This window comes from Alligator sinensis, unplaced genomic scaffold, assembly GCF_000455745.1.
Source record: "Alligator sinensis unplaced genomic scaffold, ASM45574v1 scaffold268_1, whole genome shotgun sequence".
Lineage (NCBI taxonomy): Eukaryota > Metazoa > Chordata > Crocodylia > Alligatoridae > Alligator > Alligator sinensis.
Window position 1 is genome coordinate 445,140 of NW_005841853.1, and position 15,390 is coordinate 460,529.

The 15,390-nt window shown below is 43.5% G+C and overlaps 1 protein-coding gene across 19 annotated transcripts in view; it reads right to left on the bottom strand.

The window, feature by feature from the left end:
* Nucleotides 1-15,390, bottom strand: part of CELF2 (CUGBP Elav-like family member 2) — a 490,120-nt gene that overhangs the window by 5,633 nt on the left and 469,097 nt on the right. For 14 of the 19 annotated variants that reach the window (XM_025213055.1, XM_025213061.1, XM_025213079.1 and 11 more), the window contains 2 exons: nucleotides 7,609-7,806; nucleotides 3,789-3,932 (listed from right to left, as the gene is read on the bottom strand). In XM_025213055.1, the coding sequence (XP_025068840.1) occupies nucleotides 3,789-3,932; nucleotides 7,609-7,806 (342 nt within the window). The remainder of the gene's footprint in view (nucleotides 1-3,788; nucleotides 3,933-7,608; nucleotides 7,807-15,390) is intronic. The other 5 variants (XM_025213084.1, XM_025213072.1, XM_025213107.1 and 2 more) reach the window with 1 other exon arrangement.

Genomic DNA, 15,390 nt, shown 5'->3' on the forward strand with positions numbered 1-15,390 from the left:
CTGACTGGGCTGGCTTGTATTCTTGCCTCCTCAAGACTGAAATCACTTGGTTCATAATAGACTGAAATCTCTCTGATCCTAGGGGCTGCACTCAATTTTCCTATCTGGGCATCCCACTCTTAATTGTACAGCTCTCCTAACTGCCACTCAGATTCTGCTGCAGTTAATTACTGTATTCCAGCCTGGTATTATGCATGCATCTGCTCTGAAAAGCGCCCTTTTCTTTCCATTGGAATTTGTTTTAACAATTTCTTCTATATTAGATTAGATTAGATTAGATTGCCCATCGCATCCTCTTCCATCTCTCTGACAGTGACACTTACATTTCTCACTTCCTCTCCTCTATTAAGCCACCCACAATCCCGTCTCTCATGACTTCCATGTACTCCTAATTTTGCCCCTCTTATTTTTCTTCTTAATATCTCACTGCTGTCTCATTCCTGCTGCTTCCAATATCAGCTAGCTACGGTTTCTCCATTTCAAAAGACAAAGACAAACTGTTGCATGTCCCTTTGCTGCTCCCGTGTCTTCCTTTTGTTGTTCATCTTTTTATCGTTGGCTACGCCATTTGTAAGCATAGCCTCAGGTTTCACTGCACCCCCTGCCACAACTCGATCCACTCCAACTTGACTTCTGTGTTTTCCACTCCCTAGAAACTGCTTATGCCAAAGCATCTTCCCAAGCAGCTCAGCGGCAGAAAGAGATCTCGGAGTCATAGTTGACTCCAAGATGAACATGAGTTGTCAGTGTGATGAAGTGATCAGTAAAGCTAACAAGGTTCTTTGGGTGCAGAATTTGATATCTTTTATTAGACCAACTTAAATAGCTGAAAAACAATTATTAAGTAAACTTAACCGCACTTTATCGTGTAGTAAAGCTAACTGCACTTTATTGTGCATTAGCAGGTGCATCACGAACAGATCCAGGCAGGTGATACTTCCCGTCTATGTGGTGCTGGTCAGGCCGCAGCTGGCGTACTGCATCCAGTTTTGGGCACTGCACTGCAAGAGGGATGTGGATAACCTTGAGAGGGTCCAGAGAAGGCTACTCAGATAGTTAGGGGTGTGCAGGATAGGTCCTACGAGCAGAGATTGAAGGACCTGGATCTCTTCACCCTCTGCAAGAGAAGGCTGAGAGGGGATCTTGTGGCTGCCTACAAATTCATCAGGGGAGACAGCAAGGGATAGGGGATGCCCCATCGGGGTAACTAGAAACAATAGCCACAAACCGAAGGACAGCAAATTAAGACTGGACATCAGGAAAAAAAATCTTTACAGTGAGGGTTGCCAAAATATGGAATACACTTCCAAGGGAGGTGATGCTGTCCCCTCCCTTGGAGGTATTTAAGAGGAAATTGGACAAACTCCTAGCTGGGGTCATCTGACCCCAGTACTCTTTCCTGCCCAGGGCAGGGGGTTGGATTTGATGATCTACTAAGGTCCCTTCCGACCCTAAAAAACTATGAAATGTGTCAAACTCTTCTTAGTCAAACCTTAGCACCTCTCCTCTAGCTGTATTCTCCCTGACTACTTCTGAGGTGGTTTGACATGCACTCCTTAAAATGTTGTCCTCAATTTTCATTCTGTCCTTTGCTTGTCCCTCTCATCGTGTGATCACGTTGTTAGCCTCTCATAGTGCCTCCTCCTCGCAGGACTCCATCTTCCTTCAACCTTTCTCCTCCCTCTTCATCCTTGTTGTAGATCTTTCTGCCCACATGGGTTCCAACTATCATCTTTCTGCTCACAAATTTACTCCTCTGCTCTTCACCTGGGTCTTTATATCTACTCATATTGCTTAGCCTATTTCTCTGATATCTCATCAGAAGCTCTGTTAGCACTTTAAAGTGAAGAAGGTCAAAACTGAGCTCCTCTTCTGTCCAAAACCTTCTTCCCTCCTATCTCTGTCACTGTGGACAAAATTGCTACCTTTCCATGGCCCCCAAGCCCATAACCTGGGTGGGGCTGTATAGAGAGCTGACATGAACTGTTCTAGTGGTTAATGAGAAGGTTGATATTCAAACCTGCTCCATCCTTGGAGCATCTCTTAAGGTAGACATAGTTATTAGTGCAAATGGTTTCTGATAAGGAGTGGAATATTTCTTTTGGAGCAGGGTTGAATATAAATTATTGCACTGCTTTGACTTTGTTGAGCTGTCATTGCAAGTACCATGCTGTTGATTAACATGGCTTGATTTGACCTGGTGTCATGATTCCCAAAGGCTTTGGTCAAAATTATTTTGCTACCCTCACACTCCTTGAATAGATCAAATGCGTCTGAAGACAACATTTTTATTTCCATTAGTTGCGCTATTTCCATTTTCACTACAGCCATGGAAGCGGACATTTTCATAAATCTCCTGTTCTTTGTCCCTGATATTTTTATTATATTTAATTTATGATATTTAATTTTTATGAAGTTTGAACATGACACCTCAAGAAGGACCTTGGAAAATGAAGGTCTGGGCTTGGAGTAACATAAAATAGTACTTTCTGGTCCTCCCAGAGCTAACTAACTAAGGACTTATCAAGACTTGCATGTTGATTTGGGTTAATATAGGGTTTGAATTTAAAGCATGTAACTATTTCTGAATAACATCACGTGTCATCCTTCAGAGTAAGTGCCTTATTTCTGCTTAGATTAAACCAATTTGAAAGGCTGTGACTGTAAAGCACAACAAGCATTCCTGAATTACTCTTGGATGTATTTTACCAAAACCCATAATTTAAAAAGTACATCTAAGGCAAGCAAACAAACACATGGGCTATGGTTTATGGGAGCCCTTTAGAAATAAGAAAAAAGATTTAGGATGATGAGATGTGAATGATACCATTGCCAGTGCACTGGATTTTTGGATTGGTTACTGATCATCTAACAAAGAGCAGCTTTCCTTTGGTTGGGGTATGGGTTGCTGCACTTAGAGGTTGCAATATAATAGGGATGACTTTTATAGACTGGTGTTACTTGTAAACATGTTTTCATCACAGCCCCTGATTAAGTGCTTTACTTCATACAAGAACTATTAGCCCAGTGCTGATGAGAAATGGTTATTTACTTGCAGTTTGCAATAAAGTATATCAAAGCATTAGGCCAGTAAATTTACATCGTCAAGGGACTGGCATGCATCTGATCAGCTCTAAAACTTACCCATGGGTCTAAATATTGCCCAAACACTTGCTATTCTCAACCTTGGCAGTCTAATTTCCTTGCAGGTCAAAGACTCTCTAGGAAACTTGACACCGATTCCTCTGCCCTAGCTTAGCAGCACACTGCCTGATACAGTGCACCCTACTTGTACTTCTCGTAGCTGCATCTATAGACAGCAATTATCTGTCAAGTGTTCTGTGCTACATCTGTGTAAATGATACAGACACTAATGGCAGCATCTTGCACTTAACCCAAAGGAAAGGATTTCCTGTAATGTAAAAGTAATGGGTTAAACACAGAGTTTTACAGAGATTCAGCTATACGAGAGAGGATAATTAAGTATCCATAATAAGGCAGCTTAACAGTATAGGGAATGACATTCCTCCACATAAGGTGTAATTAGTTGTGTATTCCTGACACATCCAATGTAGATGTTAGATTGGAAGATATCTCCCCCCCACCCCCTCAATGTAGTTTTTAGTTTGAATTGGTTTATCTGTGCTTTTTTCCCCCCTACATTTGAGGATTCAAAGCCACTGCTTTGGGAACGAGGTTCCAGTTTGACATTTTTCACGTTGCCATTAATTTTTCATTCCAACCGCTTCTCCGTCTACCGCGCATGGATTGATTAAAGTTTTGCATACCAAAGCACTTGCTCAGATTAGTCTGTTTGTCAATGAAGACTTTAGCAGAGATAACATTTCCGAAAGGCATGAACATCTGCAGAATGTCTTGGTCTCCAAACTCCTGGGGGAGATGGTAAATAAAGAGGTTTGCCCCTTCTGGACCTTTAGAGAAACAAGCACAGCATGAAAATGTTTATTAGGGGTTTTATATTTTATCCAGCTTTCTTGACAATATTTCTAAGGGGGTGACGGGCAAAAACATTTCAGTTGCAAACATTTGGAAGTAACCAACTGCATAAAGTAGTCAAAGTAGAGTTGAAAGGCAGGTCCTTTATAGAAGAGCTGCCCTTGTCTATGTTCTTTACTCAGCATTGCTGCCAAAGGAGAAGGCGAAGTGTAGTCTCCTCCTTAAATTTGCATAAGTGTCTTAAACGGGAGAGAAAAGACTGCATGAAAGTGGCAGCTTCTTCCAATATCTGCTCTCTTCAGCTCTTCAAGTTGTATAGCTGTGTGCTGTGCTGCCTCCCACATCCTCAACTATTGTGTCAGCTAAATTTTGTTTGTAGAGATTAATGTAAGAGCTACGAAGAGCCGGGTTTAGTTTCTGAAGATCTCAGGTTTAAGTCTGTAGCACAGGCTTCTGGGGGATGGGAGTCAGGGCACAAAACGCCTTCTGATTTGCAAACTGATTTGCCATGGAAATCATTGAGAGAAGATAAAAATAAGAACTCCTGAGAGTGAATATGTAGTTACTTCCCAGATACATGGATTCTTTTAACAAAAGAAAGAAAGAAAGAAAGAAAGAAGGGAAATGACAGTTGGAAAAACTCTTATCTCGAGGCAGGAAATGCCGTCAAATATATTTACAAAACCCTAAAAAAATCCCTGAACCGTTCTTTTAACAAGCGACAACAAATGCAGTTCTTGTGAAACTCAAATGTTTTGTGAAAACTTTGGGATTCTCAAAACATTTTCAAGTTTTGAACAAAGGCATTCAAAGGCTTTTTTTTTTTTTTTTTTTTTTTTTTTACTTGATTTTGAACAAAAATATTTCCCTTTCAACTGACTGTTTGTGAGCCACTTGAAATATTTTTTCCACAGCTCCAGCCTACCATTATCAGCCCCCAAAACAGGATCATTGATCCACTGTATCCATGGAAAACTAAGATGCTACTTGGTTCTGGTGCAGACAGGCTCTGGGGTGGTCTATATGGATATTCTCTAGTTTGATGGCCGGCAAACTAAATGTGACCTAAATGTGATGTGCTTGGTTACTGCCTAGGGAAGGAGAAGAAAGTACAATCTCAATACTTCTGCAATACCTCCTGCAGCGGATTCATAGAGCCACGCTGGTGTTCCCATTAGAGGAACTGGACTACCTGCCCTCCCACCGCCTGATCAAAAGGGGTGCATACGTTGGAAAGGAAAAAGAGAAATAGGGTAGAAAACCAAACAAAATGAAAAAAAATAACCCAAATGGCAGGAAGGAAGGAAGCCAGAAGAAGTTTCTTCTGACCAAAAATAAGATGTCCTTTTAATGGACCAAGCTAAACAGACTGAACCTAGATCTACAGAAATATGCTTAGAGACCTACCTAAATCAGGGTGACTGATGTCTGGTTTTTGCCGTCTGAGCGCCCGGTGCCATTTCTGTGGTGCAGTGTGGTGGCCCCCCTCCCCCCCACGACTGTGATTGGCTGAGGAGCCCCAGAAGTCTTGCCCCTCCTCAGAGATTGACAGATGGCCCCAAACTGGGACTTGCTAATGCGTCAATTAATGGCTTACACGGGCTTAATCTCTTGACACATTATTAAGTGGTCTAGGATGAGGTTAATGGCTTCTGCGGGCTTGATGAAGCTCGTGGAAGCCATTAACTGCGTAATAGACTGCTTAATAATGCATCAATTAATGGCTTCCATGGGCTTGATTAGGGGATTAAGCTTGTGGAAGCCATTAATTGATGCGTTAGCAAGTAGTCTAGGATGCGGTTAATGGTTTCCATGGACTTGATCACATGCCAGGAAAGGAGGCAGCTCCTCACACAAAGCCACTGAAACACACGGGTGCCCCGGTGGGCAGGCAGGCAGGCAATGCCAGGCTGGGCATTTGCAATGCAATGCAATCCCCCCCCCACCAAAATCAAAGTGAAAAAAAGAAGGGGGAGGTCAGGCTGCTTTGCAAACTCCCAGGCTGGCCCTTGAATGGCTCATGGACTGAGCCCATGTCAGGGTCTGTCTCTGATTTGCTTCCTCTCCCCTTCCCCCTCCCTCTCTCTCTTTCTCTCCCTGCCCCCGGCTTCAGGATGCCAGGGCTTCTTGCAGTTTTCTGTTTTGCAGCTCCATTTTTTTTCTTCCCCCCTGCTCGCTTGCCGATTTCGCGCCTTTTCATGGTCCCCACGCTTTTTCACAGAGACCAACCGAATTTGTGGCTTTCATGAAAATTGTGACATCACAAATTTGGTAGGGCGCTAAATATGAATAACGCAGTTTTCCAAATTTCAGCATTAACGTTTAATGCAGTATTCGCCTCTGGTCTATGGCTCTCCCCCTTTCCTATTTAAGACACCTAGCTATTCCATTAGGAGTCAGATGCTAACACATAAAATGAAGGCAGCAGAACTCAAAAATGAAATGTGCACTTAAAATGTACCAACTGGAAAAAAACCAAAACGTAGATGATAAAGGCTACAGCTTTAAAGGGGCATTGCCCTGCAGGCTAAATTAACACAACCTGCTAGTGTTAAAAACACTTCATGAACTTAAAACCAACAAAAACCATTTGGAAAAACAGAAAAAGCCTCTCACGTGAGTTTTTTTCACCATCATCCAAACTGAGTGACATGTGAAAGTGAGCAGCAGATAGCAAAGAAATGGACAAATATACATTTATTAAGAAATCTTTTCAGTTTCAATAATCTAATGTTTTATGTCCCTGTACCCTAGCTTGGGGGTCTCCGTGTCACCTGGAAGGTGTTCTCTTAAAATAATGCAAGAGAATTTTAAGGGTGGTTAATCTTTGGATGGCCGTAAAATAGCTTATTTCTGAAGCTCATCCCTGGCAAGAACTGTAATGGCAACAAAAACTTTCTTAGAAGCCGTATAAAACTTTCCCACCCTTGTAGTATTTACTTGAAGTTAGGAAGGAGGAGAAAAAAAAAAATCCTAAATACAACCCTCCCCAAAACCTCAAGGTATCTGCAAAGAGAGAGAAGCAGCGCCTCATTTCACTAAAGATCTTGCCATTAGTATTAATTTATTTTTGGTGTTAACTTCCTGAGGTTTATTTTGCTCTATTGGCACAGGGAGGGGGCAATCAATCACTTGTTTGCTTCCTCGCAAGATCCACAACTAAGCAAATAACCACTCAGTGTAACGATGGATCTTGTCATTAACTTGGAAACTAACTTAAATAAGAGAAGCGACATGATCGCAGCACACAGAAACCAGAAGAGAGGAAATTCACCTACTCCACCCTTTTCCCCTCTGTGTTACTCCTAGCAACAACAGCACACACGCTTTAAACATTATTCTTGTTATGGATGTCTATTATGACTCACCAGTGAGTCCATTTATATTAATAAATAGGGGAAAGTAAGACACATTCTCAAGGTTGCACTGTCAAAATTAAACTAAAACATAAAATAAAATGTGAGAACAAAGAAAAAGGAAAAGAAAAATCAGTGGTTAGGCTAATCCAGTTTTTGGAAAAAAAACCCCATCTATGGAAATAAAAGCCCAAACCAAACCAAGTTAAATGGGCCGAAGTTACTTTGATATATTTGCTATATTAAGCAATGGAACAATAATCTGCTACTTGAGATGTTTGCTTTGTTGTCTCACCTTCCTTCTGGCTGCCTGCAGCACTTTGTTGCTGTAACAAGCTCTGACTGTACAATGTTGGCAGTGCCGCTGCAGCATACTGCTGAATTCCTGAGTAGGCCTGGGTGAGGGCGTCCATTGTGCCGGCTGTACCATTCGTCAAGCCTGTGGCGCCGAGTCCTCCATTCAGGGCCGCCATACCTGAGAGCATTTGAGCAACTTTACAAAAAACCCAACAATAGAGAAAAGAAATTGCACTTGTTCATTAGTGCTTTCCAAAAGTAGTTGGCATTATATGACACCGACAACGACGGCAGTGCATGCAATTCAGCACTTCACCAGATGGAACTCAGAACAAAGAAACACCACTTTGGTAGAGATCACTTTAGCACGATGGTTGGACGACCAGACTGATTTGCATGCAACCTGCTCCTGGCAAGTACGGTAAGCTTTGTGCCTCTGACATTCTGCCCTGACTTCTGTTTCGGCATGCCTACCTCTGCCGTCAATTATGTCGAGGTACCTGAAAGGCCGAGCGCTGGAATCGACTCGAGTGCTAGCACGGCACTTGATCGACTCGATCCGCTGGTTTCCATGTGCATTAAAAAATAATATCATTTGTTTACAATGGATAGTTTTCCTAGAGTCATAATTAGGGAAGGCTGTTCCCAACAGCAATAAAAGCTCAACTGTTTACAGGATCTGCTAGCGCATTGACATTATTCAGTCCAACAGTGGCTCCGGTCAGTCCTTGAAGAGTACCCAGGGAAGTCAAAGGACTGAATGGAATCGGTCCACTTGACTGGAATCTCAGTAAGTGACTGGTGGCTCTCAGGATAGGAGACAGTGGGCTTGGACAGGCGTTTAGTTTCTCCAGGGAGAGTTCCTACTCTCTCCAGAAAAACCACAAGCATATAGAAGTTCATCCTTTTTCTCCCAAAGTAAAAGTGGGAGGAAAATAACTTGGGAACAACCTAAGTGAAGTGGTTCTCCAGGGACAAAACTTCTGTACAGACAGCCGATGAAGAGCTGATCTCTGCAACCCCAACGTGATTTGCTTCACTCTCCTCCCCTCTCACACAGCATGTGTCAGGCTCAGCCAAGCGGGGAGCAGAACACCCCCCCAAATGCTTTGTAGCACAGACAGACAAGGTTCCTTGGGTGAATCTGATATCTTTTATTAGACCAACCCAAATTGTTGGGTTGGTTTAATAAAAGATATCAGATTCACCCAAGGAACCTTGTCTGCCTATGTCCTTAGACCAACATGGCTACAACCTCCACCCCTGTAGCACTTAAGGGGCATGTTCTGCCTAGGGTGCCCACTGACCCATCCCCAGAATACAGGATATTGGGTATTGGGAGGGCCACTGCCTCCTTGGCCAATCAGCAGCGAGGAGTGGGGCCACCTGGGCCCCTTGGCCAATCAGCATCAAGGGGCAGGGCCACCACAAAAAGGCTCCCTCCCTCCCTCCCTGTTTGGCTCTGAAGCCTGCTCCTCCTGGCTGTGTCCAGCCCTGCCTCTAGGCACAGCTAACAAAATCACAAGGACAAGTGATTGACGTGTTTTTCCACGAATGAACTGAAAAAACAGGACTTTCTGTAGGCCGTACCTCATTTAGAAATGGACAAGTGTCAAAGGGTTTAAAAACAGGATGGTCTGGTGTAAAACAGGCCCAACAACTACCCAAGTTTTGTTCCTGGCTTGGTCCCTGCCTGAATCACTCTGCAGCACTTGGTGCAGGGAAGTATAGAAGCATAATACTTCCAGCCCAGCCTTAGCTGGGCTCCACCACAGCACCGGGGAGGGGAAAGGGTGGAGGACTCTTCTGTGAATGGCACAGACCCCACCCGCACCCTCCCTGAGCCTGCCAATCCCTGCCTCCATTCACTTGAAATAAAGCCTGCAAAGCTCTCTGGGCTCTCTAGGGATTTCTGGCAGCCCGCGGTCCACACTGCAGACTTTGCTTCTCTGGCTGAACTTCTGTACAGGTTAGTTTTTCTCTCAGGAAAACAAACTTGGGAGAGTTGTTCTGGATGATTCGATTGACTCAGCCAGTGACTGCTGGGATGCACAATTCACATTTGATCAGAGTCATGAGCAACTAGACATTACCATTATATCCAGGGTGTTTGGTGCCTTATACAAAACTAATCGGCAACTTTAGTCATCCACAGTCCCAAACAAAACATCGCTACAGCAACACACCCTCCACCCGGTTGCTCACTGCAGGAAGATGGCCCACAAAACTGAACAGTCAGAGAGGCAGGGCTCTTTTCTCATTCCTGTTACTGTCCTGGATTGAGAATACATGGCAGTCTCTTCCACTGTCAAGTGAATTGTGTATGTTCTGGAGGATAAAGCCAACTATTTGGTCTTTGGCACTTCTGCTCCTTTCCTTCTCACTGAGTGCATCTACCCATGCACATTTACTGCGCAGTAACTGAAATGACTGCAAAGTACGGGTGTGCACCTACACATACACGCCCATACTGCTCAGTAAATATGGTGACATATGCTGACTTGAGCATAAATTTGATACCTGCATCATCCAGGTATCAAATTTACACCCGATTGGTTACTGCATAATAATGCACATGTAGATGCCTTACTGTGCAGTAACACTGTGTGTATGGACTGATTTGAGACTAACTTTAGTCTCAAGTCAGTCCACACACAGTGTTAATGTGTGTTAATGCCTCCACATGTAGACACCATCCTATTCCCGCTTACTGAGCGGTAAATTTAAGTCAGCGTAAATGCATGTGTAGACAAGCCCCCTGGCAGTAAAACAATACCAAGAATCTCGAGTAGAGCCAGGGAGGTGATCCTCCCCCTCTATGTGACGCTGGTCAGGCCGCAGCTGGAGTATTGTGTCCAGTTCTGTGCGCCCCATTTCAGGAGGGATGTGGACAACATGGAGAGGGTCCAGAGGAGGGCCACCCGCATGATCCGGGGACAACAGGGCAGACCCTACAGTGAGAGACTGCGGGACTTGAACCTATTCAGCCTCCACAAGAGAAGGCTGAGGGGGGACCTGGTGACCGTCTATAAACTCACTAGGGGGAACCAGAAGGGTTTGGGGGAGACGCTGTTTCCCCTAGCCCCTGCTGGCATAACAAGGAATAATGGGCACAAGTTGATGGAGAGGAGGTACAGATTGGACATCCGAAAAAACTACTTCACAGTCAGGGCGGCTAGGAGCTGGAACCAACTTCCAAGGGAGGTGGTGCTGGCCCCTACCCTGGGGATCTTTAAGAAGAGGCTGGATACTTACCTGGCTGGACTCATTTGAGTCCCGTTTTTGTTTTTAGGGTGAGTGGTTTTGTTTGTGTTTTTGGGTTGTTCTCCCGCCCTGGCGGGGGGTCGGGCTAGAAGATCTATTAGGTCCCTTCCGACCCTGAAACTATGAAACTATGAAGAACAACCACCAAAAACCCCACTATTCTCCACCCTGTAAAATGGGCACACTACCTAGAATCACCAGGATGACTGCTAAAGAAGAAATTTGGGGCAAGGGCTCCATACTGTTGTCCGGTGCACCCAGTCTACATTAAAATGCCCATGATATGCATTTTACATCTATTAATTGGTGGTTAACACCATGAATTCCTGTGATGCAGTCTTTCACAACACTTGTCTTCTCCCTTCTTTTCCCTTCCCTCTTCGGGTAGCTAGCCAAGTTTCATGGAGCTTAAACTATTTCAGTTACGCATTTTATTATATATTTTTACAGCAGTTCATGACATAAAAAGGTCCTTTTCTCCCTGAATTGACTTATAGGTCCTTTAGCAAGGTTAAGGGCAATAGGTTGGGAAGAATTTAGAGACTGGTAACTAAAACGATTAAAAGAACTAACAGCTTGATTTTCATAACAGCTGATCATCTACAACTACAACTTAAGTCAGTGAGTTGCAGGTGCCCAACAGCGCTGAAAATCAAGCCATTTTTTCATAAGTACCATATTTATGTGCACACCACATGCACCTTTCCTCCCCAAAAATATCAGCATAGGGGGAGTGTGTCTTAACTATGGAGGCTAATTTTTCTTTGCTCAAAATAGAAACATGGAGTCACTGTGCTGCTAGAGGCCTGCCAACTTCTCTCTGGGACAGCACGTAGGAGGGGTGGAGTCCAGTGTTAACCCCTTCACAGCTGGCAACAGTTTTTGGCTGAGCAGCCAAATGAGCAGCCAAAAACTGCTGCCAACTTGACAGTAGCTGTGACAGTGATAACACTCGACTCTATCCCTCCTACTTGCTCAATCAGAGAAAAGATGGCAGCCATCTTGCAACATATCCTCTCTATGAAAGAGCCAGTTCTAGGCCACAATCCTTGAAAAAAAAATTAAACTTTGCCTTCCAAAACACAGTGCATATCTTATTTAGGGGGTGTATTATACGTGAGACAATACGGTAACTAGTAATCTTAAGTACTGAATAATATCTGAACAGGGCCTCTTAAAATCAAGTTGCTATAATGCATCTCTTACTAAATCCATGAATGCCAAAAGCACACAAAATGACTAGCTACTTATTAAGATTTATGTTGTGATGACTGCCTTACCAAAACTTTGGGTAAAGGGGAAGTGAGATCCTTAAAGTGTTTGAGGACTGTAAATGCAAGGAATAGGAGAGAGGAGTTATTCAGCATGGTAATAAAGGGAATACATACATTGAAAAAGGTGATGACATTAATCAAAGAGCACTTTATGGTTAAGGTCAGGAAAAATTAACAATGAAATGGGTTAGACTGTGCAACTGTCTTCACCAAGGGAAGTGTCACAAACCCTATCACATGAGCAATTTAAAGATGGAGAGCCACTAGAAAGAGAATAATCCTACATTGACAAAGGAGGATAAAGATGATGACCTGAAAAAGTTCTTTACTACCTCTTATGCAGATTCTAACAATGAGAGTAATAATCAGGACAATTGCTCAAGTGGCAACTTCTTGGTACCACTGAGGTCTGTGTCAATTAAGAGGCCTCTACTGTATAAATTATACCTTTTGATAGTAGGATAATTTGTGTAACTAACACTTGACAGAGAAGTGATATTCTACAGCCTTTGCTTAATAAAATGTCCTCACTTGGAAGCTCTAGAACTCGGAGGAGAGGAGAGAGGACATTGCTGCATTTTGACATGAACTGCACTGCACAACATGAATTACAGAGCTAATCTGTAATTCATATACAAGAGTATAAAATTGCCAGATATTTTGGTTTACTGAGCTACTGATTAAAAAAAAGCAGCTGGCAATAGATAATGATAGTATAGCAATATACAAGTATAAAGCATTTTTGAATGTACATTTATGGCCAGATTCCATTTCACCAAATAGGCATTTAAATGACTTAGGGTGCAGCCAGAAGTGCCAATTTTCACCTGATCTGGCCACAGAAAACAGTTTATAGCCATGACCAAACACAAGTGCATTACTGCAGAGTACTTAAAAAATGGCCAATAAGGTGAAAATCTGACCCCTCATTGCATGAGGGTTCAGATGATGATGTTTCAAAGCAGAGCATCTATTACTTCTGTCCGTGCTGCTTCCCAGCCTGTTGCTGTTTTCAGAATGGGAGGGGGGAAAGGAGCTGAGGGAGTTTGATCTGGTGGGTTTTTAGGGCCCTTCTGGGGGTAGAGCAGGTATATTGGAGCTCCTCTGATGTTGGGGGGGAGGCGGGGGCTCCAATACACCCACCCCACCCTCCAGCACCAGCTGGGGAACCCGTAGAGCTCCCTCTGCCCCCTTTCCTCCCTCCCATTCTTAAAACAGTGGGGGCTGGTAGGGAGGTGGGGCCACTGCTAGGGGAAACCAGCTGCAGGCTGGCAGCCAGGCGCTAGATTCCCCTCCCCTGGATCCAACAGTGAACTTGTATTGTGTTTGGTCTGGGGGATTGTTGCCTTTGACTCCCTGCAAAGCGTTCTCAGTTATGGCAGGGAGCTGCACTTCTGTCTGCGCCCTGAGTTGCCTAAGTGCAATTCTGCTCCACCCTGTTCAAACCCTGAAAATCCAGTACTGCATTTACTTTTGCAACACACCATCATCTTACCTTTAAACTGTGTCAGAGAAAAGAAGAGAAGAGAAAGACCACCCACCTTGTGCAGTAACTGTTTTTCAGGGATTAAAGGTGGGTGCAGTAAGATTGTATTTAGGTGCCTAAATCCATTTATGTGCCCTTCAGGTAGACTAGAAACTGGTCTGTAGTGAACTTGTGTGATGCCAAGATGGGAGGGGTAAAAGACAGAGCACAGGATCAGGATTCAAAATGATCTTGATACATTGGAAGAATGCTCTGAAATAAATTGGATGAAATTCAGTAAGGACAAAGGCAAAGTACCACACTGAGGAAAGAACAATCAAATGCTCAAATACAAAATAGGGAACAACTGGCTAGGCTGAAGTACTGCAGATGAGAGCCTGCGTGTTATAGCAGGTAGTAAGCTGGATTGAGTCAATGGTGTAATAGTGATACAAAAAAGTGAACAGCGTACTGGACTTTATTAACAAGAATATTGTATGCAAGTTCCGAGAAATGGGGAGGTATCACCAAGAGGACTATGTCCAGTTCTGCTCAGCACACTTCAAGAAAAACATGGACAAGCTGCAGAGAATCCAGAGGAAAACAATGGAAATGACTAGATATCTGGGAAGCAAGATGCATGAAGAAAGGTTGGAAGAAACTGGGACAATTTAGTAGGAAGCACAGAGGGCTAAGGGGCCATTTGATAACAGTCTTCAACTACTAAATGTGTTGTTTAAATGAAGATGCCAATATTGCTAAGGATCTCCATTATTTGTGCCAGAAGTGCGCTATGGCTTCTTCAATCTTGGAGTTCCTCCTGCGCCCATCCTCCCACCAGCTCTGATTGGCGGAGGGGCCCAGTCACTCACTGCTTGCGCCTGATGGCTGGGAGGTGAAAACCACTGTGAAAACACTGCTGGGAGGTGAAAACACTTTTGGCATGATTTCCAGAGATCCTCACCAAGGTTTCTATGCCTTGTTTTTATCATTGCTTCTGTTTGTGCATGTGAAGCAAAGCCTGTGATAAGACAATTCTTGTTCCTGGTGCTTTCTTGTATGGCAATGAAAGACCTTGATCATAGAAAAAGTATAACAATAACATATGATCTTTTGAGTCTTCCATCTAGTAACTAAATATTTTCCATGCTGCTAAGCTCAGTGCATGGCAAGGCCTTTTCATCCTTTCCCATGAACCGTTAGCCTCTTCCACCAAGCTATTTCAGATGGTTAAGCAGAAAGCCCTGTCTTGCAGCACTGCCTCTGGGAAGGACATTGCTACCATCACTAGGGAGAAACAGGTCTGTAGAAAGGCCTCTATTGTTTGATATAATCTGAGTTTGATTTCCCCTTGTTTTATGGAATTTACAAGGACCTAAAGCATGCATAGGCAGAGTGTGACCTCCACATCGCTCTACCAATGCACCTCAACTTGTTTTGCACCGAATGCTCTTCCCCATTAGTAAAATTGCCTTGTCCCCGGGTTTCTCAGCAACCACCTTCCAGCTGCCTTGGATTGTCCAAGGTAATTCAGAGTGAAAATAATACACGTTAATGCTTAGCAATTTCAAAACCTTTAGTCAAAAGATCTCAAAGCACTTCACACACATTCAATTTAAACCTGTCCATACTCTCAGGCCATGGTAGGATCAGTATCTTAATCCGCATTTTATAGATGAGGAAACTGGACATATGTTGGCGGAGGATAACAGAGAAAAACTATAAGTATAATATTCAGATCCAGGCTGGTTTGTTTTTTTTTTGTTTTAATCCCAAG